General features: G+C 42.8%; 1 protein-coding gene across 2 annotated transcripts in view; it reads left to right on the forward strand.

The window, feature by feature from the left end:
* OLFM1 (olfactomedin 1) overlaps positions 1–23,032 on the forward strand; it is a 50,897-nt gene that overhangs the window by 20,327 nt on the left and 7,538 nt on the right. For both annotated transcript variants that reach the window (XM_030535907.1, XM_030535906.1), the window contains exons 2-5: positions 1,082–1,231; positions 6,670–6,825; positions 9,787–10,006; positions 22,236–22,342. In XM_030535907.1, the coding sequence (XP_030391767.1) occupies positions 1,082–1,231; positions 6,670–6,825; positions 9,787–10,006; positions 22,236–22,342 (633 nt within the window). The remainder of the gene's footprint in view (positions 1–1,081; positions 1,232–6,669; positions 6,826–9,786; positions 10,007–22,235; positions 22,343–23,032) is intronic.

Here is a 23,032-nt window from a genome sequence, read left to right on the forward strand (position 1 = left end):
CTGTCTATCTATCCCCATACACTCCGTCCGTTGGTCTATCTCCATACACTTTTTATCTAATCTAGCTATCTAGCTGTCTGGCTGTTTGCAAGGTTATTTATTGCATATTTAAGCACTAAACCAGCATCTTTCCTTCTAGCTGGTGAAATACTGGTCTCTTCAAAATGATCAGAGACGGTGATTAAATAATGTATTCTGCAAATGTTGTGTGATTAAAGGGAAATGAAGGTCAGAGATTCTGCAGGGGTTGGAGAACGTGTTTAACTTCATTGCTGGACTCTCTTTTCACATAGGCATTATGGAAGCCCAGATCATAGTGCTGATTACATCTTCAAGGTTGTATTCCTCATTAGCTGGCATGCTGTCTCACAGTTATTCTGGGTTCTCTCTCCTCCTTGGGTTAACAGAACAGTTTAAGAAATTTTGCAGCGTTCCTGAAAATCTCCTGGGACACTTTGAATAGCGGAGGGGAGAAACCAGTAAAAATGGTTGCCTTTTCCTCGTAAGAGCGAATTCCTGTCTCCTGCAGATTCCCATTGATTGTTTCTCAGTTCCTGGAGTCAGGAGAACACTGACTAGTACATCAGGATGCACTTCATTCTCTGTGTGTCAAGGAGAAATTGAGTGTGTGTCTTAATAATAGCATGGTGTCAAGTTTCACATAGGCTGGGTGTGCATCAGAACTCACTTCAACGAATGATGCCAACTGACCCTACTACCCCTTGATTTTCCATCCCACATATCCCCAATCTTCCCCATTGTGTCCATATTATCTGCTTCAGCTCTTGCTCTCCTTTTCATGCCATAAGACTCTTTGTTTACCTGTCCCCAATCCATATTTTTACATTAAAAATGCATCCTATCCTTCATATTTCCTGGGCCCTCGGAGGAACGTTTCCTTTATTTATTCCATGGTTCCATTATGTTTCTGTGGTGTTGCTCTATTGCTGCTTTTTTTAAAAAAAAATTTTTTTTGGTTGCACTGAATTCTTCCCATGAACCCATTTCCCTACACTCTCGCTATCCCTCTAAGTGTCCCCCTGTCTTACTTAACCTACTCCCTTTTCCATGTATCAATCAGGTGTTGCCTACCAACCCAGAGGAAAGCTGGCAGGTCTACAGCTCTGCCCAAGACAGCGAGGGACGGTGTATATGCACAGTGGTGGCTCCCCAACAGACAATGTGCTCACGTGATGCCAGGACAAAGCAGCTGAGGCAGCTCTTAGAAAAGGTAATGGACTGAACCATCCTGTGGGAAGGAGGGAGGATGGTCTGGTAGTTAAGGCAGGTGGGAGTCAAGAGATGTGGCTGCAATTCGTGGTTCTCCTATGGACCCCTTGAGCAATTCGTTCTGTGCCTCATTTCCCCATTTGTAAAATGAGGATGATGATAATACCTTCCTACCTCACAAGATGTGAGGATCAATTCATTCATGTTTGTAAGGTGCTTTGATGTTATGGCTATGAAGTATATGTATCTAGGTATTATCTAGATAGATACTTATAAGTATCTAGATAGAGGGAGGCTTGTGAAATGTAATAAGATCAAAGATACATGATATTGCCCATGTAATTCAGTAGGGGGGAAATTCTGCAGTTGACTCTAATCACATTGGTTTTCATTGAATTAACACTTAAATATTTTCAAAGGGTGAGTCTTGAAAAGGCAAGAGAGAAGCCCAGTTAAAAATGAAGCCCAGGCTCGTTTAGCTGTATTGATATTAAAAAAAGTTGGATAAAACAGCATGAGCCATCGACATCAAATAACATGGTCGTGAGGGCTTGTGGTTTTCTTCTTAACATTGACATTCACATGGTTCGTTTCTAATAGTCTGCTGTCCGGAGAGATCAGAAGACACATCCCTTATATCAGGAAATTCTCTGGATAATGGATCCCATTGAAGAAACACCATTTCTTGTGAAATAGTGCCATTCTTTTCTAAATCTAAGTAGACTCTTGTATTGGGGCATGTAATTATCCCTCGTGTCTAAATACTGTACTATGCCAGCATCTGAAGTATATGACACAATCATTTTTATCCTGATACCTGGAGAAAATTGACGTGTTAGTCACTCAAAACATTCATAAACCTGCACTTAATGTGTTATACTGTGCTTTGAGTACTATAAACAGAGACATGAGACATTTCTCCTTGGTTTGTAGCATAAGCTTCTGGCTTTTGTTTCCTCAGATAGTAAAGAGAACGTGCCCAACAGAACAAAATCTGAAGTAGCAACAGGGGCAGCACTAGTATCTAAGACCCATTGGCTTTGTATAACTACTCACCTGAATAAGACAAGCAGGTTTTGACCCAAAGTCCTGTTCAAATGTGAACAATGGGTGTGGGGCGAAAGACCGAAAATGTGATCTTTCCAATGCAGAGGGTGCGGAAATATAAATGTTCATTGTTTTTCTTAGACAGCAAGCTGCTTTTGGGATGCCAGGGTATAAAGTAAGGGAAGAATGAAGTGCAAAGTCAGATGCTCACATGTGTGTTAACCTATCTAGCTCTACACATACACCATCCTGTAAGAGAACCCCGAAATAAAGGGGTGAGTGTTAGTGGTCACCATAGACTCATAGACTTTAAGGTCAGGAGGGACCATTATGATTGTCTAGTCACAACGCACAACGCAGGCCACAGAATCTCACCCATTTCTGTATCAAACGCTTAACCTGTGTCTGAGTTACTGAAGTCCTCAAATCATAGTTTAAAGACTTCAAGGTGCAGAGAATCCTCCAGCAAGTGACCCATGTCTCACGCTGCAGAGGAAGGCGAAAATCCCCCAGGGCCTCTGCCAGTCTGCCCTGGAGGAAAATTCCTTCCCAACCCCAAATATGGTGATCAACTAAACCCTGAGCATGTGGGCAAGACTCACCAGCCAGGAACCCAGGAAAGAATTCTCTGCAGTAACTCAGATCCCACCCCATCACAGGCCATTGGGCATATTTACTGCTAATAGTAAAAAATCAATTAATTGCCAAAATTAGGCCATCCCATCCTACCATCCCCTCCATAAACTCGTCAAGCTTAGTCTTGAAACCAGATATGTCTTTTGCCCCTACTGCTCCCCTTGGAAGGCTGTTCCAGAACTTCACTCCTCTGATGGTTAGAAACCTTCATCTAATTTCAAGTCTAAACTTCCTGATGGCCTCTGATCTGGATCTCCATTGAAACAAAATCCTTTTAGTAAAATGTAACTGCAGACACTTTTTTGGAAAACCTCCAAGCTCACAAGGAAGATCTGGTGCTGGCTGAAAGCATTCCTGCCCCTTTCAAGAATCTGACATCTTAACTCCCCTAGTTTTGTGATGAGAACTAGCCTTACATTTTTTTCACCACAAATAGCAGAAGAAACATAACATGTCAAAGATGTAATTGTGTTTAGATTTTCCAAGGAGGAAAGCAACCATAACCTATTGTTCAGCTTTGGAGATAATAAAATGTTCCCATAACTGGTCTGAGCAAAGCTGCATTTTTTGAGTGAGTAATTCTTTCCTTTTTTTTCTTTTTGAAAAGTAGAAGAAATTTCTTCCTTAGAAATGGGTTCTATAGGCTTTGCATAGAGGTTTTGGGAGTTAAGCAAAAGATCAGCTTCAAAGTTGTAAAAAGCCAATCTATTGTAAAACACATTGACACCAACATATGAAAATTAAATTAGGGCCATAATTACATTAGGGGGGCCAGTGAGTACCCCCATCTCATTTTGCTTCAAACGACATTGCCATCACTTGGCACCTCATGTTTTTTAACCCCTTTTAAAGGCAAAGTTACAATAAAACTTGAAAAAAATCTGGGTGTGCCCCATGCTACCACCATGTAGCTCTCTATCTCCCTCTAGTGGCTAGACCACAGATTCTCATAGACTCTAGGACTGGAAGGGACCTCGAGAGGTCATCGAGTCCAGTCCCCTCCCCTCATGGCAGGACCAAATACTGTCTAGACCATCCCTAATAGACATTTATCTAACCTACTCTTAAATATCTCCAGAGATGGAGATTCCACAACTTCCCTAGGCAATCTATTCCAGTGTTTAACTACTCTGACAGTTAGGAACTTTTTCCTAATGTCCAATCTAAATCTCCCTTGCTGCAGTTTAAGCCCATTGCTTCTTGTTCTATCATTGGAGGCTAAGGTGAACAAGTTTCCTCCCTCCTCCTGATGACACCCTTTTAGATACCTGAAAACTGCTATCATGTCCCCTCTCAGTCTTCTCTTTTCCAAACTAAACAAACCCAATTCCTTCAGCCTTCCTTCATAGGTCAGGTTCTCAAGACCTTTAATCATTCTTGTTGCTCTTCTCTGGACCCTCTCCAATTTCCAATGGAGGACTAAGAGTCCTACTGCCTTCAAGTGAATGAATTGGTCCTTTGCCTCAAGTAGGGAGGCACATGCATTTAGCTCCAGATGGCCCAGGCAGGGGTATTGCTCATAGACGCTACCCCCGAAGGATAGCACCCACAGACTGCGATGGTCAAGGTCTAGGAGATAGTATCTAGCAGATGTGGTTTGCTAGAGTCACCAGGCCAAATTCTGCTCCCAGTTACGCAGGTATAAATCCAGGGTAACTCCATCAGTGTCAAAGGAGCTGGCATAACTGGAAGCAGAATTTAAATTCCATCTTATTAATTTTTTGCTTCCCTAAGGTAAAATCAACTATTTTTCCCCTTGGCAACCGTTCGCTTTTCTGTGCCATTAGATAGCTGCAAAATGAGGTTTTATGAGCATTTGGAATATGTGAAAAAATACTCTTAACTAAGGTTCTTCAGGGGTTGTAAGTGATTGGAAGAAACAGAGGGAAATTTAAGACAGAGAATGTATTTTGGCCTCAGGTCCAGTCAAGCATGTGTGTAAATGCTTTACCTTAAGTCCATGAGCAGTCTCATTCAAGTTTAATCATGTGCTTAAGTGGTTTGCTGGATCAAGGCCTTAAAACGCTAATGAAAATAAAAGATGTAGATCTTTAAATGATGAATTTGACATTATTGTCAAAGATCAGGAATAAAAGTAATTGATATTTTAAAATGTCCACCATAGATTGCTACTTAATTAAAAAAAATCCTTATTAGCAATGAATGGAATGGATTTGAACTCTACACCAAGCATATCACTGAAAATAACTTGTTTCACTGTAGGTCCTCACATAAGCACCCTTCCTTATTTGCTGTAAATTAATTGGTGCACAGTTGGGTTTTTTATCGGGAGTGAGCACTGGCAGAATTAATTGACCCAGTTTTGGGCAACTTCAGACTTAATCCTCATTCCCATTGACAGATGTACAAAGCTATCCCAATTGGCAGAGGCAGGTTTTGTCAGGGAAGGACTGGCTGGCTCAACACAATAAAAATGTCGTACAAGTCCAGGCTGTAACAGACATGCCACCCAGCGCAGGCAGAGCTCCTTAGATTCCTCCCCATCCACTGCAGGCAAATTACTGCCTTATTGTTCACCAGCACAGAAAAATACTCACCTCTTTTTCTCCTCCTTCCCTTTCAGTGCAGTTTACCTAAAGGCCTGATTCTCGGCAATGGTCCGGGTGGGGCTGGGTCAGTTTGTTGCTGGGTGTGGATGGGTGGTACGGCTGGAATTAGGTACTGAAAATTCTTTCTTCTCATCACAGTCCCCTGACCAGAGCTGAGAGAAATTTACTAGCCATGAAACCATTTACACTGGTTGGACAATGAGCTTCTCCACCTTAGCATGTCACAAGCCATCAGACCTTGATGCATGGATTCCCCTTAACTATTTGAATGTTACTTTTCATATTGTCCTTGTCATCAAATGTTAATTATGGGCAACCTCAATCATTTCACAAAACTTAGAGAAAAGCTGGCATTTGTCCCTTGGCTGGTTCCAGCAAAGTCCAAGAGGCCCGTGCTTCTGGTACCGCACACATTTCCCACAGCCATGTTCAAGAGGAGTTAGACTGGATCAGTGAAGCTCTGTGGAGGAAATACTGAATGCCAGTCATCTCTTCCCCATCCCCTAAGTCCAATATGATTACACTTAGCTTCACTGAGCATTGAATGTGGAAACAGGAGCTAATTGTGGTGGCATGGAACTCAGAGAGCTTCTTGGAATTTGCCTGCAGAGGAAGTTATGGACAAGGTACAAAGAGTAATATTTCCTTAAGATTTGGGTTCTGATAAGAATTCCATTAATTTCAGTGGAAGGTGAACCAGGCTTTCAGTGACCTAACTAAGTCCCTAGTTCAGCAAAGCATTTAAGCACACACTTCACTTTAAGAACTGGAGTATTCCAAACTGAAATCAATAGGGTTCTAATAATAGTTGTTGTTGTTATTATTGTATTGCATTGTATTTATTTGTATTGTGGTAACATCTCAGGAGTCCATTAAGACTCATACATTTTATACTTGACTACAATCCTTATTTGCATTCATGATTGTTGGATTATTTTCTGGTGCATGGCAGAATAAATGTTTATGAAACCAATTTGCTCTGTTTTGGAGCACATGGTCGTAATACCATCAGGTGCTGCTGATTAACTAGTAAATAATGCAGCTGCTGATTCCTCTTTAGCTTTGTTGACTGAGTGGGAAAAGGTCAACGTTTTGTATTATGAGGCGAATGATGCTGCCTAGCTCCTATGAAAACTTCCTCCTTTCATTATGTTGCCTCTTTTTACTTTTTTATTTCTTTGGACAGGTGCAGAATATGTCTCAGTCAATAGAGGTATTGGACAGGCGAACTCAAAGAGACTTACAATATGTAGAGAAGATGGAGAACCAGATGAAGGGGTTAGAATCAAAATTCAAGCAAGTGGAAGAGAGTCACAAACAACACCTGGCAAGACAGTTTAAGGTATGTACATCCTCTAGCCTGCTAATGAGGCTGCAGTGTCTCTTCCTCTGCCCCAATATACCGTGGGCCAAATGATCAGAGAAGACAAAAACATTTCTCCAAACTTCTATGTAGATGAACCTATTGTGTGGCACCACTCCAGGGTTCTATTGCCACTGCATTCTGGGCCTTACTCAGCAAACATTGACATCTAAAAGAGTTTTGCCTGCACAGAATCATATCTTGAATGCACTGAATTTCCAGGAAGGAATTTTCAAGCATGCATTGAGATTGGTCTCCTAATGTACACTCTTACTTTGTAAACATAAGACCAAATGACCAGAGTCATATGGCAAAAATGAGGAGGAAAAAATGCTGGTAAAGTGTATACGTTGCTTATTTTTCAGTAATTAGCCCAAAGCCCTGGTGTTAAGTAGTCTCAGTAAACAGGTCGGCAATTCCTGTATTTGAGCATTAGTGTTCTCAGTGAGTGAAACAGATTACTCATGGACCAAGGAGCAGGAAAGGATTTGGGATGAAATCCTGGTGCCACTGAAGTCAATAGGAATTTTGCTGCTGACTTCAATGGGGTCAGGATTCCACTACTGTATTTCACTGGGTTTGGGGAAAGATCCCATCCAGACTGACATCGTGAACCCATTTTTTCTCCTCTGAAACAACTCATGAGTAGCATTGCTACCATTTAAGTAGCAAATGGAATACAATACTACAGTGGCACCAGAGAATTTCCCCTTCACATTCTGGGAGAAATATTTTGATTACATTTTCTTGAATCATTTCAAGATTTAAATGATGTTTTCAATTTTGAAATACCAAAATTCTGAATTTAAAAAAAAAAAGGGAAAGAATATTTGTGAAAATTGTCAATTTCACCCTCATTTTTTCAACTAACTCTGATCCTCAAGTTCAGTTCTTCAGCTTAGATCTAAGGTTAGGATCTGCTAGACTGAGACAACTTTCAGCTCTAACAATGTGATTTTATACCACCACCACCCCCGCACACACACATGCACGCACACCATGGTGATGCATTCACTAGAGAGTACAAATAAAAACATTGGAGGAGAACTCATTACCTGAAATAGAGGAGCATGGAAAACAAATAACGCTTCACTACATGGGCTAGTTTCCAATCTCATTCATGACAGTATAAATCCAGAATAATTCCACAAGACATTCAGATGCCCTGCTCCTAGGCATTATATAAGAATCTGAAATGGTACTGTCACTGGTGCTATTCTTGATTTACATTGGTTTAACTGAGATCAGAATCTGGCCTATTATTAGGGTTGGTAGAATACGATTTTTATTTTTTTTTAAATAATTTTGACAGATAATAGTAATGTTTGTTTTTAATCTCCCCCTCCCCCAGTTTATCAATTTAAATTTTCACAGTTGAGGGAAAAGATGAGGTGTCAGACAATGGGGGACACAAAGCTAATCATTATTTAATGACAGCAGATACTGAGAATCAGAAAGTTAAAGCTCTATAACTGTTAAAACACAAATTGCCACCATCATATATTGAAATGTACAAAACGTACAAAATGAATACCTTTAACCCAAACTGTTCTCAAGTTGAATTTTTCTTACTTTCCCTATCTGCAAATTTCAATTATTACTGATGGAAATATTTTTTCCTCGGTTTCTGTGTGTATGGTGAAATTGATGTTTATCAACATTTATCGAGAAAAATCTAATCCTTCCAAGCTTACCTATTATGAATACTATCCAATGCTTCATTAAATGGTAAGTGCATGCATATTTACATGTGCACTGTTGTGTAAGGGATCTCAGCATCTTCAACAAAATGTTGTGTACTATGCCTTTAAAGACAGCCTTTCTTTTCATTAAAAAACAAAAACAGTTTGGCAAAATAATGGCTGTGTTTCTGGAGAAACAAATTAAAAAATAATAATTTTAGCATGATAAAATAGCATTAAAGTATCGTTTGTATAAATTGCTGCCCGGGCATAGGGCCGGCTCCAGCTCTTTTGCTGCCCCAAGTGGCGAAGCTGGGGGGGAAAAAAACAAAAAAACTGATCAGCTGCACTTTGGCAGCAGCTCAATCGTGCCGCTTCATTCTTCTGCGGCAATTCGGCAGCGGGTCCTTCTCTCCCAGGGACTGAGGGACCCGCTGCCGAATTGCCGCTGAAGACCCAGACGTGCTGCCCCTTTCTATTGGCCGCCCCAAGCACCTGCTTTCTTCGCTGGTGCCTGGAGCTGGCCCTGCCCAGGCATGATTTTAAATCACAGTCACAGCATTTTGTTTGTGCCAACTTCGGCGTTACAATGTGAGTGGTTTGGAGTTGGTTTGGGGTTTTTTCTTACCATAAGACTATTTGTTTCTGAATGGATGTCTGTGTAAGGCAGGTTAGCGAGCTAGCTCCTCAACAGTATTTCGTTTTCTTGCTTACAGGGCTAACTTAAAAGCAAGTTTTTTCAATGCTGCAGTGACTGAAGAAGCAGTTCACTCCCATGTAACCATGAAAAGAGGGTCACAGAGCATTTTGCACCATGCATTTATTTCGTTATTTATTATTTTCCAAATTAGTACCATATCTCACTAAGGAACCTTGAACCTCAACTGAGATCTTCCTTTGCATGCAATTGTAGATGCATTTCATGAATAGTTTGAAACCCTTGTCAATGCATATATATACATAATTTTTTTTTTAAAGAAAAAAACCAGAACTCTTTGTGTATGTGATCTGAAGCATGTAACCGTAAGATGTTGCATTCTAAAAATGACAAATAAAGGCCTTTCCCAAATATTTTGGTGTTCTGCAGACTGTTTAATATACTCTTTCTAATACATCATTTGGACCAAAAAAATAATAATGATAAGAATAATTGTGGGGATAAGAACATTGCACTCACGTAGGAAGCAGTCAGATCAAGGCAGAGTGTTGCAGATTTTTGCACGCATAGCACTGAACCAAGCTTATTTTAACCTTGCAGGCAATAAAAGCGAAAATGGAGGAACTTAGGCCTTTGATACCAGTGTTGGAAGAGTACAAAGCCGATGCAAAATTGGTATTGCAGTTTAAAGAGGAGGTCCAGAATCTGACGTCAGTTCTAAACGAACTCCAGGAGGAGATTGGCGCCTATGACTACGAAGAGCTTCAGAACAGAGTGTCAAATCTTGAAGAAAGGCTCCGTGCATGCATGCAAAAATTAGGTAGGCTCAGAACAATATGGTGGCACTGGCAAAACACCAGCAATGTAAAGTACATATAACTTCTGGAGGTAGCGGTGCTGACCTGGACATCTCCTTGTGCCTTCACTGCACTGGCTATAAGAAATGAGCTCACAAAGCAGGGCCTGATCCTGTAAACACATATGCACACGAGTAACTTTACTACCATGAGTAGCTACTCACCTGAGTAAAGTTACTCGTGGTGCAAGTGCATGCAGGATCATATCCTTAGTTGGACATGAGACTTTGCAAAGTTAACAGTGAAATATGTTAAATAGGCTATTTTAAATACTGCTTATGCAATGCAAACACTGGGTCTCCATTTAAATGATGTATCAATGTCCAGTCTTTCTGCTAGCTAGAATTGGGACACACCATTTTAAATAATATATATGTGGGGCATGACTTTTTTACCAGAAAAGAGCACACCCTCACCAGTATTTGCTCATGTTTGCATGTGGGCTGCAGCTCTATAAAGAATATAACCCCCTCCCCACCCCAACCCATCACTTCCCTTCAGTGAAGGAGTAGATCCCTATCAATCAGGCTAAGTAAATAGAAGCTGTAAAGCACAGGTGGCCCGATTCTGATCTCATTGCAGCTGTTATCAATTGGCCAGAACCCAACTGAAGTCAGTAGATTTCTTCTGGAGAATACACCACTGGTACTCAAATCAGAATGTGGCCCCAGGTAGAGGGTGAAAATGTTGGCCCTTTGATAAAAAGAGGGGATTCTGCATTCTGTGTACTTGTTGCAAGACATTTCCCCAACATTTGTTGACCTAGCTCCCTCCTGATTTAATTTCCACTTACATTATTGACTTGCTTGTTAAGCAATTTAAGTCATCTGAACACAGTCTATTTCGGTAGCACATTTGAAATTATACTGTCATGTAACTTCAGTAGAGATCAGCTGCCTTCTCATCACTGTATATTTTTGGCAAGGTACCATTTTATTTTTCTATTGTCGATGCTATTGGGATTGTTTCTGTTTGTTTTTAGACCTTTCCACCTTTGTTAGGAAGCTTCCTCCCTTTAGAAACTGATTGCTGTTATTATTTTAGCTTGTTATCTGTTACCTTGTAACCCACCTGTCAGCTAAAAGCCCACAGAGGAAAATGAATTCATTTAGAATATTATATATGCACAGACAAATTTCTATGGGAGCTGTGGGTAAAATTTGCAAAAGTGTTTGTGACTCAAGTCGTTAACACACAGTCTCTAGAGTATAAGTCTAATTAAAAGTCAAAGGGTCTTGGGCTCTTCCGTGCCTAACTCATTTTTAAAATGAAACTTGGGCTCGTAAGTTACGTACGTACTTTTGAAAATGCTGCCATCTCAGTCTGTTGGGGAAGGGAAAAGCCCATGTCCAAAGGAAACATAACGAGATTTGCCAGGTCCTCAGACATCAACTTAGTCTAAAGGAATGAAGCTAGGTTGATTTACACCAGCTGAGGATCCGGCCTCTGATTTAAAAATAAAACAACTTGAAAAAGCTTCTTTCTCCCCCACCCCCTGCTGAAGAGATGCATGCAAGGCACGCCGCTGCTGCTCCTTGTTATTTACCAGGTACAATATTGCAGTGGGTTTTTGGATTGTAAAGAAAAATTCTCCACCTCTGTGCTATAATGGTGAAATTCACAGCACAGAGGTCTGTGCCCCATTTAAGACCTCAGAGTATGGCTTCAGTGGCAAATCAGCGGTGCACAAACCTTGTCCTGGGCCCTCTGAGTTTCACTCTAAATGTTTGAAAGAAAGATGGAACCGGGTTATTATTATGGTAGTAGCTACAGGCTTCAGATAGGATTGGGCCCAGTCCTTGCCCCCAAGAATTTACCATCTGGACAGGCAAGAGAGGGGTAGAGCATGAGGAAGGAAGTATCATCCCCATTTTAAAGATGGGGAACTGAGAGACAGAAAGATTAAGTGTTTTGTCCAAAGTTACCTAGTAAGTCTGTGGCAGAGCCTGGAATTAAACGCATGTGTCCAGAGGCCCAGTCGAGTGCCTTAGTCACAAGAGACTTCTGTTGTGAGAAAGCCGCTGTCTTTACTTCTTCTCTTTTGACGGAAGAGATGGGGTTTCACATGAGGTGACAAATGGAGAGCAGTGATCTATTTTCTGTCCCACCGTAGAGAGCGTCTCTTCAAGTCTACCGTTTTTGGTTGTCTCTTATGTTCTCATCCTGTCTCTTGAGAAATAAGAGACTCTTTCTGTTTTCCACTGCCAGCTCTCTGCTGACCTTTAGTCACTTTAGCTGTAGGAACCGAAGAGAGGGCAGAGTAAGAAAAACTAACATTCTAGAGCAGAAAGAAAAACATCACAGCTGTACCTGAAGGCGGAGCAGTATTGTGCTGTCAACGTTTTAACCAAGGGCTTCTGTAGAGATGCACCCAGAACATGCGATAAATACCACCTGGACCAAAGGTGTATGTGATTTCAAGGAGAAGAATGGAGAAACTGGGGAATCTAATTTGAGCTAAGAGCAACAAAGAGTCCTGTGGCACCTTATGGACTAACAGACGTATTGGAGTATGAGCTTTCGTGGTTGAATATCACCCACAAAAGCTTATGCTCCAATACGTCTGTTAGTCTATAAGGTGCCACAGGACTCTTTGTTGCTTTTTACAGATTCAGACTAACACGGCTACCCCACTGATAATTTGAGCTAAGCAAATAATTTGCAGTGAATAATTATTTAAACAACACCGCCCTCATTGCAAAAATTCTTTAGAGCCAGTCGTTACCCTAATGTGTGTGTTTGTTCACGTTTCATTAGCTAAATAACTTACCTAATTTTTGTTTTTTTTTTGTAACTTGACCACAAAGGCTCAACTGAGGAATTCAGTTGCTTAGTTGGGACTGGTCAGAGGTGTCACATCAGATTGTTCCTCTTCTTTGACAGCATGACCAGGTGTAATCCTGTATGCGAGCACTTCTTAGCAGGAATGCTTGTGTGCATGAATGTAAAATTCAGTTTGCATGAAAGCTCAGTCATGTAATTTTGAAATTAATTGTTTTATTAGGACCAACATTTTCACACCTTGATGCTCAGTGCTAGTCTCCTAAATCCCTGTTTGGGAACCTAAATGCACATGGACTTAGCATCACAGATACTGAGCATATACAAATCCCATTGGAGTGGGTGGTATGTATAGAAGCTCAGCATCTTTGATTGTCAGGCTGCTTGTATTTAGGTGCCTGATAGGGTTTTAGAAACCTAATTTTAAATACTCAAGGTCGGCTTCCTCAACTGGTGTGAATCAGCAGTGTCACTGACTTGTGTGGAGCTATACTGTTATACACCAGCTGAGGATTTGGGCCTCAAGGAGACAGAGAAAGGGGCCTTGAACATGGCCGAGGTGAGTGCATATTTGCAGACTGCTGTATTCACAGCTTTCCTCCAGGAGGATGTCTGCAGCACTTGGCAGACAAATGTGAAGTGCATTTGCGGGAAGCATTTGCACCTTTTTCCTGAGAACCACCCTGGGCGCACTGAGACTGCAACAGCATGTGTGTACTGCTCCTTTGAAGGAGAAAGTGAGAGAGAGCCATTGCTGAAAATGGCTCCAGGGAATATGATGCAACAGGACCCAGAGAGAAGGGGCCGGCTCATTTCAGTGGAGCTGTGGTGGCTGCCACCAACTGAGGATGTGTCCCAAGTTGACTCCATCAGATGCAGGGAGCCCATATTGACCTTCCCTTGAGTTTGGTGGCAGAACTTTAACAAGTGGCTCCAGATCCATCCCAGTATATCACTGATCTCGGGTTCTCTGAGGGAGAGAATCTGGGTCTTTTGAAAATAACCCTCTTCGCATGCTGCTAATTCTGCTTCCGATCTCACCATTATCACCTCTTTAGAACCAGACTGTGAGACACTCAGTCAAATTGAGTAGCACCCGACTCCGTATGTAACTCCACCCCTCTGATACCACTGGAACTATTTACCGAGTAAGGTACTACTCCAACATACGTAAGAGTATGGCAGCCTGGCTGTCGGTGGAGTTTATTAGTACTCAGCTCCTGGGGTAACAAAGAATTCCTTTGTGCACAGCCCCAGTCTCTGTCCAAGTGTTGGAGTCCCATTCTCCACTAGGTTACATCAGTTTTACGCCATTGTGACTCCATTGATTTCACTTGTGATAGGCTGCTGCAGAAGTGGAGCTGCTCAGCAGTGGAGTGGGCCCTTTGATTTCAAGCCCTGAACATGTAGGACTTCTAGTGCATTTCGGAGCTGGGTTCAGTCAAACCCATTGTATTCCCGTCGGAACGCGGCTGAGTAAGAATGTGTTTGGAAAGCTAAAGGAATGGTTGTCAAGATTCTGGCAGCTGTAGTTCATTTCATTTCAGCACCTCTGAAAATCAGGCTATTGCAGCACCAGCAGGTATTTTGCTGCTGGGGAATTAGTGCTGTAAAATGAGCACTAAGGTGGATGTTAAGAATGGCAGGTCCTTCCCACAATCTACACCAATTATCCCCCCACTGGCTCAGCTCTACGTTGGGTAATTGCATTCTCCCTGCATGTGCTCAGATCCTCTGGTGCTGAAAATCTTTGTCATCTCAAAGCTAACACTCTGGCCCGGCGCTCTTCGCTATCTAGCCCAAACTGTTGTCGAATGGTGGTGTGTGTTGTTTAACATGTTCCATCTCAGAGGTGGTTGCACTGCAGCGATGGATGAAATAATTCTTCTACATAGGTTATAAAGGTTTTGGGGTCTGCAACAGGGTAAAACAGTTGGGAAAGGGTTAAGGGCTCCCTGCCAGTCACGGGACTCAGCAGGGGCTTTAAGGGCTCTTTTAGGGGGAGATGAGACAGGCAAGGGGAAAAGATTCTCTCTTGGTCTGGGGAACTGATTTATTTTGGTGTCGTCTCCTGAGTTTTGTGCTTCAATGATAAATGGGCTCAGAGGCAAGCACCTGAAACCGACTTAGGCATGGCCCTGATTCCTTCCTGGGCTGATAGCCCAGTAATTTACAGAACACTTTGGGATAAAAAATCCCATGTTGACCAGCCCAGCCGGGCAAATCATGCAGGCAACCTTCTGCAACTAAGTATTGGTATATTTTAAGTAGGTTTGCGTTGGCCATCCTCACTCTCTTTGTGTTTTGCTTTCTGTCGCCATTCATGCATCTGAGTGTTACTGGCTCAGATATTTGCAGGAAGTGAATTCTACAGCAAGCGTTTGTGGGAATAGATTTTGCAGTGTGTGCTTGCAAGTATTTGCAGTGGAAATGCTTCTATGCTTGCCCTGTCATGTAGTTTAAGGGGTAAACTGCAGCTAACCAACATGGATTAAATTCCTAAGGTTCCTTGCTACTTCAGAGTATATAAAATGTGAACTGAATAGAATTAATTGATTAAAATCATAGCAAAAAAATCAAGGAAATTTTGATCTGCTCACCGATTTTCCTCCGGCACAAAATGAACCCAAATTTGCTGACTAAGTTAGTTGTTAGTTATTTGCTCAGCTCTATAACTGGAAAAAAAATTGTATTGGAGACATGCAAAGGAACCTCAGTGAAGGATCAGGGCTCTGTTGTGCTAGGCATTGTACAGACAATAACAAAGAAAATAGTCTCTGTCCAAGCCATGTTCACAGTCTAGAGGTATTTACAGTATTACTAACTTAAAAAGCTACCAAATGCCTGGCCCACATGGGCCTGGCCAGCTTGAAGGTGCTGGACTCGTGACAGAGACATCTCACAGCATCTGAGGGCCCCTTCCCAGTTCCTTGGTGGTTTTCCTCCCATAACCCCCATTGCTTTGAGCTCCACACTTTTGCAAAATGATTTGTTTTAGACAAAGTCCCCTCCCCTATGCTTTTTTATTTCACCTAAGCTTTACTGAAGAATCAATACTGAGAACATTTCCTGACCCTGTGTGTGTGTGTGTGTGTGTGTGTCTGTCTGTCTGTCTGTCTATCTATCCAAAGGCAGGTTCAGTTTGTTGTTCTGTTCACATTTTGTAAAGATAGCTCTTTCTATGGTGATGTGAAGGTTTCCATGCAGGCGCCACAGAGAACTCTTGCAGAAGCAGCGAGAATATCACTCAGAATTGCTCCTTGAATTAGAGGGCAAGTGTGAGATAGCAGCTGCTCGCTGCAGGTTTGGAATTCTCTCCCTTTCAGGCTTCCCCTTGATTCTTGAAGCGCTCCCTTTACAAGGGAAATGAGGCTGGGCACAGAGTAGGGAGCTGATCCCTAAAACAAAATAACAGCATCAAAACTCCGCCCCACAATCGTACAATTTAGGGACTGGAGGAGTGTGTTCTCCCTTCCCCTCACTACACATGCATTCATCCATCCCAGCTGCATTTCGATTAGCAGTCAGATTAGAGGTCTCCCAGCCAGAAGACAAAGGCAGGATCAGTGCTGAGCTTTCTAGTTGCTAAAGTTCATTTCCACATTCAGAACTGTCCTTGCAAAGGAAGAGAGTCGATCCCAACGCCCCCAGTGTTACAACAGGGGTGTGTGAAATCACACTGGACTAGATGCGTCCCCAGCGAGTGCAAATGGAGGTGCATTGCTGGATTAACAAATTCAGGGTGAAAGTCTGACGGCCTTGGGATGGATTGGGTTGTGGGGATGAAGACAAAGTGGGCTTCTCCCTATGCTTCCACACAGGCGCTGCAGCCTGCGAATCCGCTCCCTGGCTCAAAGGGGCATAACCCTTCCCCCACTGCCACCTCCGTGCTCTGAGCTGCCTGCTAGCATCTGAGTGAGTTCATATTATTCCTTTAAAAGCAGATGTAAAGAGCTCACAGTTCGAAGCGCTTGTAACCTACACACCTCCGGGGTGTGGTGCTCTGTCCCATTTAGTGGCACCAAGACCACTTAGAAATTAATGAGTCTGCCACAGCCTTAGCTAAGAGATGTGAGGCTTTTAGCTTGTGTGGTAGAGGCTCATACACTAAGCTCCAGAGGTCCCCGGTTCAAGTCTGCCTGCTGGCGACCGGGGTCTGTCGGCATTACATGCTCACTCAGGCCACGCCAGCAGAGTGCCTGTAGTGATTGCTCCACCCCCCTAGTAGAGCCCTGTCACTGTCCTGCTGCAGGATACAAATAATTTCCCTTGACTTCCATGGGATTCCTTCTGTCCGGGGGCTGGGGAATCTATCCCCAGCAATGAAGCAAGGCCCGAACTTGGCCTGTCATGCTGTCAACTCACAGTAACCGTTGAGTCCAAAATCAAGCAAGACCTTTGCTATGAATCTAAAGATCCTATGGCTTTAAAATGGCTGCTCGGACACCACACCTCATGCACTGGCTGTATAAAAAGAGGTGTTTTAACCCCTATTACAAGACTGGTGAAGACATGACAGCCGTAGCTGGAACCCATGTTAGATGGCTGAGGTATCCCCTCGCCTCCCTCAAGGGTGATTTAGTGAAGGCAGGGTCAAAAGAAGGGATCATGTGGAACACCAGTGAACTGAGCCTTGAAAATCTCAGCCTCAAACCATATTTGCTAAGAGACCCCAGTGTTTGGCATGAGTCTGACTGTCATTTTCTAGTCCTGTGCAGTCGGGCTCTACAGGACCCCAAATAAATCTGACATGATACTTGGGGAAATGTAGGGCTGGTAGGGACCTCAAAAGGTCACCTAGTCCATCCCCCTAGGCTGAGGCTGGACTAAATATGCTTAGACCCTGCCTGACAGATGTTTGTCTCACCTGTCCCTAAAAACCTGCCATTTCATAGCAGTTGTGCAGTCGTGTTTGTTTTTTTCAAGCCCCTCCTTTTTTCCCCCCTGCATCCGGGAATAATTTATGGAGACAACATAAAGGAAACCCAAGTCATTTTATGCTAGTCTGACTACCCAGGGACTTGAAATACCCTCCAAATGTCTGAACTTGCATAATTGAAGCACGAAAAGAGTCATCAGAAAAACAAGCAGAAACACCGAGCTATTTGGGGGTTATTCGGGTTTACCCAAATATGGGGATATTCAGTATGAAAAACATGAGTGTGAGTATAAAGAAGCATAAAGATCGTGTCTGAGCCCTGTACATATTATTATTAATTATTTCTATTGTGGTAGCACGGAGGAGCCCTGGGTAGGACTCCGTTGCGCTAGGTGCTGTATGAACACAGAACAAAGGGGCGGTCCACATATCCTTGCTATTCATATATTCTGAGCCCAGAAGGGCTGAGTTTGCTACGTAGGCAAATACTCAGCACCTAAGAGTTTGAAAGGGTTGCTCTTTGTTGCTAAGAGTGAGCCCTTGGGTGTGATTAAGGAGCATAATTTAGGAGTTCCAGAAGGAAGGCCCATTCAATGAGGTGTTAAAAATTAAAAGACTTTATGACAGGCAGTATTGTTAAATCAGGGGCTGCAGAGTCAGGAATTTTGGATTTTAGTCCCAGCTCCGCCGCTGACTCATTGCACGGTATCTCCTTAACAAATCAGATAATTTCTTTGTGCCTCAACTTCCCAAGATGTAAAATGGGACAACAATCAAGAACCTTAAATAGGGTGACCAGATGTCCCAATTTTGTAGGAACAGTCCCAATATTTGGGGCTTTTTCTTATATTGGCTCCTATTCCCCGCCACCCCTGTCCTGATTTTTCACACTTGCTGTCTGGTCACCCTAACCTTCAATCACCAGGGCCTTTTGAGGTATAACTCATTAATGTATACAAAGCAGTTTGAGATCCAAGGCAGTATATGTGCAAATTATTTATAATAGAGGGGCTATACAAGGATCCTATCCTGTGAGATGCTGAGCTGGAGTCATATTGTGGGGTCTCCGTGCCTAGCAGAAAGAATTCAGCACCTCATAGAGTTTTTCACAACACACAGTTCTTCACAGCTTATATCCAGCAATCACTAAGCACATGGTATGAAAAGGACCATTGTGTAATGTCTGTAGTTGCCTCTTAGCTGGAATGAACAAATACCACTAAAAATTCCCAGTGCAATGCAAGGATTGTAGCTGCCCATCCAGAACAATAACACCTAATCACTGATGTTGTCTTACCTTAGATGGAACTCAGGTGGCTAAATTGATAATGCATCTGATTTTTAATCTGAGGATCCAGGGTAGAAGTCTTGTTCAGGTAGTAGGTTCTTAATCGACATGATAAATTTATGAATAGGATTGTGTGATGGGGTTACCTGTGATAGCAGGGCCTGGACTCAAAGACCCAGGAACTTGCTTCCAGTCCTATGTTTCTAAATCCTGGCAGTGTAGCTCCAACTTTTTAGATTTTGCCCACTGGCACCTGAGGCTCATGACAGATTTAAACCATGAAAGAGACTTCTAGCCTGAAATACGATCAGCCCTAGTGCCCCACTGGGAAACTGTTATAAATGTGTCTCCAGCTAAATGCATAGTGAGCCGTAGCCTAACTACTTGCAAACAAGACCAGTTTATGGGTATCAGTGTAAAATAAAAAAAATCAGTGGGCTTGATACAAGTATTTTTTTCCAGGAAAATAGAGGGATAGTCAATAAATTGACAGCAATGTAGAGGTATGAGAATGGCAGGGCACATTTGGAACCTCAGTGGACAAAGGCTGGTCCTGTGCAGGAAAATTTGCAAGCAATTACCCATGTATTCTTTTAACTCTTTGTATTCTTTCACCAATACCTCATCCTCATCCGTGGCTGAGAGGGATTTAGGCTAAATTCAGTCCATGTTAAAAAGTGTTCATCGTTCAACCTACATTTTGGGCTGCATGGTATTGTTATTGGTGGGGTTCAGGGGCACACACTAGGATGGTGGTATTTTTGTATTGTCTGAGGCTTTGTCTTCATTGATACAATGAGGGGTTTTCTTGTTTGTTTTGACAGCAAGTTAAGAAACACCAATAGCTATGTCCCCTTAAATCTTAACATCGGACAAGGCACTTGTAGTGTTTATTGCCAGGTAGCTAGGCGAGGTCAGTGCTACATAACCCACCCAGGGGCGACTTATCCTAGTTTACCTTGTAACAGGAAAGTGCTTTGCCTCTAGTGTCTTTTTACCATGGGATAGCTGACATGGCTTCCAGGCACCTTTTGCCTTCCTGATTCTAGGTAGTGGTGGGGTCTCTGGAGTAACTTAGCCCTAGAGGCCTAAGTTACCACAACCTCGCTGGGCTGGCTGATGGGCTACAGGGCGGCCCAGAATTTCCACAGAGCTGCATGATGTGTTTGCGCCCCCGTCCCTTATGCGTTCCTCCCACCTTCAGCCACACCCACAGCATGTCCTCATGCCAGGGCTTGGGAGGGGGGCCTCAGAAGCCTGCTTTATGGATCTCTTTCACAGCATCTCTCAGCCACATACAGGGCTTTAGGGAAAATTTAGGGGCCTTTTTCACTGCTCTGGTGCTTTTGCTCAGTGTAAAGGGGCTGGAGCAAAGGTAACTATCTCACCCACTACTGAATAGCTAAGAAGCCGTCCATTGGCTAATTAGAACAGACCAAGTGGAAACTCAAAGAATAGATATCCCAGAAATCTTAGGCATGTACTTAATAACAGCTTAAAATCAAGGGCCTGCTTTGAACTACTGTAAACCAGCACAGCTTCATTTACTTCAGCGGAGCTACAGCCAACTTACACCTGAGGGATCTGGCCCCTGATTTCCAGTTTTGTCTAAAGAAACCATGTTTGCTGCAGTTCAGTTCAAGCATCAAAATCCACTGACAATAGCATACACTCCACTTTACTACTGAGACCTTCTCCTTGAGTGAAGTGTCACAAGTTTAAAAACCTAAAGATAAGAGCCAGAAACACCTTCCCAAGTTTAGTTTGCATTGTTATCCATATTCTTTACCCTTATGTCAGCTTATAAAGGACATGGTTCTATAAGATCTGCTTTGCAGAACCGGTGCGAGGGTTTTAGACAGCTGCTCCTGTAGCAACAGTACGTTCAGTTTCTTCTGCTGCATCTTACGTTGACTTTCCCCTTGTCGTTCTTTAGTGCGTATATGTGAGCGTTTCAACAGCCTGGGATGGCAGTGTTACTGAAACTTTTGGGTATTATTGTAAATGTGAAATCACCATAGGGCTATAGTTTAGACACTAAGAATGAAGCACGGAAGACATTATTTGTGTGAATCCTGAGAAAGATACAAGATTGTATTTTACTATGTGGTACCATGAAAGAGAGAGATTGATACAGACTATTGAAGGAGCAAGGAGAATGGATGAGTGGTTAAGACATCAGAGCCGGTATTTTAAAGGTATTTAGTTACAGATAGGTGCCTTTTCAAAAGGGTGTAGGCGTGTAACTCCCCTTGAATTCTGTGGGTTTGAAGTTAATGGGAGTTAGGAGCCTAAGTGCTTTGGAAAATCCTGAGGCATCTAAATACCTTTAAAAAATCTGGCCCTTAGACTTTAGTTCCAATGCGCATGTGTCCGTGTAGGTTGAAATCCCAGTTCTGGTAAGCTCACTAGCTTGGGCACTGGTTATATCACTAGACTAGTGATCGGGAGATCTGGCCACAATTCCTGGCTCTGCTCCAGACTCACTGTGTGACCATGGGCAGATCACTACGACCAGATTTTCAGAGATGCCGACCATCCAAAACTCCAGGTAAAGCCAGCAGCAGGGGTGCAATGCCTCTAAAACTCATGTCCTTAATCGTGTTGTGTTTCAATTCCCCATCTGTACAAATGAGGTAGCAAGAATTCCCTACCTCACAGGGGGTTGTATGTGAGGAAAAGACATTACTGTTTGTGATGTGCTTAGATACTATGGTGCTGGGCACCAGAGAAGATGACAGGTAGGTACAGGTAGATAGTTTTGCTGGGAAGATAAGTATGTTTATGTATAATGCCCCATCTTTTTAACCTGTCAGAGGAATGTTTGGAGACTCAGAATGAGCAGCACCAGGTCTGTTACAGCAAAACTGAGCAGTCACTATTCAGGCTAATTTCTCAGTCTGACGCTGGCTAACTCGTCTCCTCATTTGCTATTCTGCAACATTCGCAGCACGTCTGTTTTCAGGAAAGTTCGTTTTCTTAGGGGCACTGCGAGAGGGACAATTGTTATTAAGTGGAATGAAACAAACAAAAGCATCCGACAGCTGTTCGCAATCTAATTGCCTTTAATTAAACTAGCTCCCTATCAACTGGAGAGAGGCAATGTCACAGCAACGCAGGCGAGTCTTAATGCCAGTGTCACGCCTCAGAGCGGCTAAATTCTGAATGTCTCAGGTCTGCCACACACGCTGAAGCCTATTCACTCGTTTGTTTCATTGCTTACTGACTTTCTGCTCTTTTCCAGCTTGTGGGAAGCTGACAGGAATAAGTGACCCAGTCACAATAAAAACCTCTGGATCAAGGTTTGGATCATGGATGACAGATCCTTTAGCTCCAGAAGGTGAAAACAAGGTAAGATTACAAAGTTCCTCTCCCCCCGTCCCACACACAGCATGTCCCATGTTACTCGGAGCTCTTTGCATCAAAGCACTGAGACTCTGAATAGAGGTCCACCATCACATCTTCAGTCCAATGCCAACTGAAGACAGAGGAAAGACTTGATGCATCTGAGCTTTATTGTCCCTGTCTGAACTGCATGCATATCCACACATCACTTATGAAACTCATAAGGTCCTGCTCCGCAGGTGCTGGGCTATGTGTCAAACCTGGAATGGGTTCTCTAAAGGCTCTTCTTTGATTGGCCCAAAGGCAAGGGAGTTGGAGAGATTGACCACAAGTCATTGCAACCCACACACATTGTAACACTTCTTGAAGCTCTGCCTCTTGGTTGGTTTTTTGTTTGTGTTATTGTTGGGGGTTTTTTTGAGAAGGGAAGGTTTACTTATTTATTTTATTCCTGACATTATTTTTTATGTTAATTTTATTGGTCATGGAAAAGTTCCAGACTCACAGCCACCTCAAGTTCTCTCTTTATCCATTGGTAATGATGGGTCAAATTTCCACCCACCCACTCACCACAGGCTGCCTCACTCTGGCATGCAGGCACTGCCCCCGGGGAGGAGAGGATAGTACCATCTCCATGGGTCAGTCCATCCTCAACCTGTCGGCTGAGAATGCCAACCAAGTTTCCTGTAATGGCCA

Source organism: Gopherus evgoodei, chromosome 16 (assembly GCF_007399415.2).
Source record: "Gopherus evgoodei ecotype Sinaloan lineage chromosome 16, rGopEvg1_v1.p, whole genome shotgun sequence".
NCBI lineage: Eukaryota > Metazoa > Chordata > Testudines > Testudinidae > Gopherus > Gopherus evgoodei.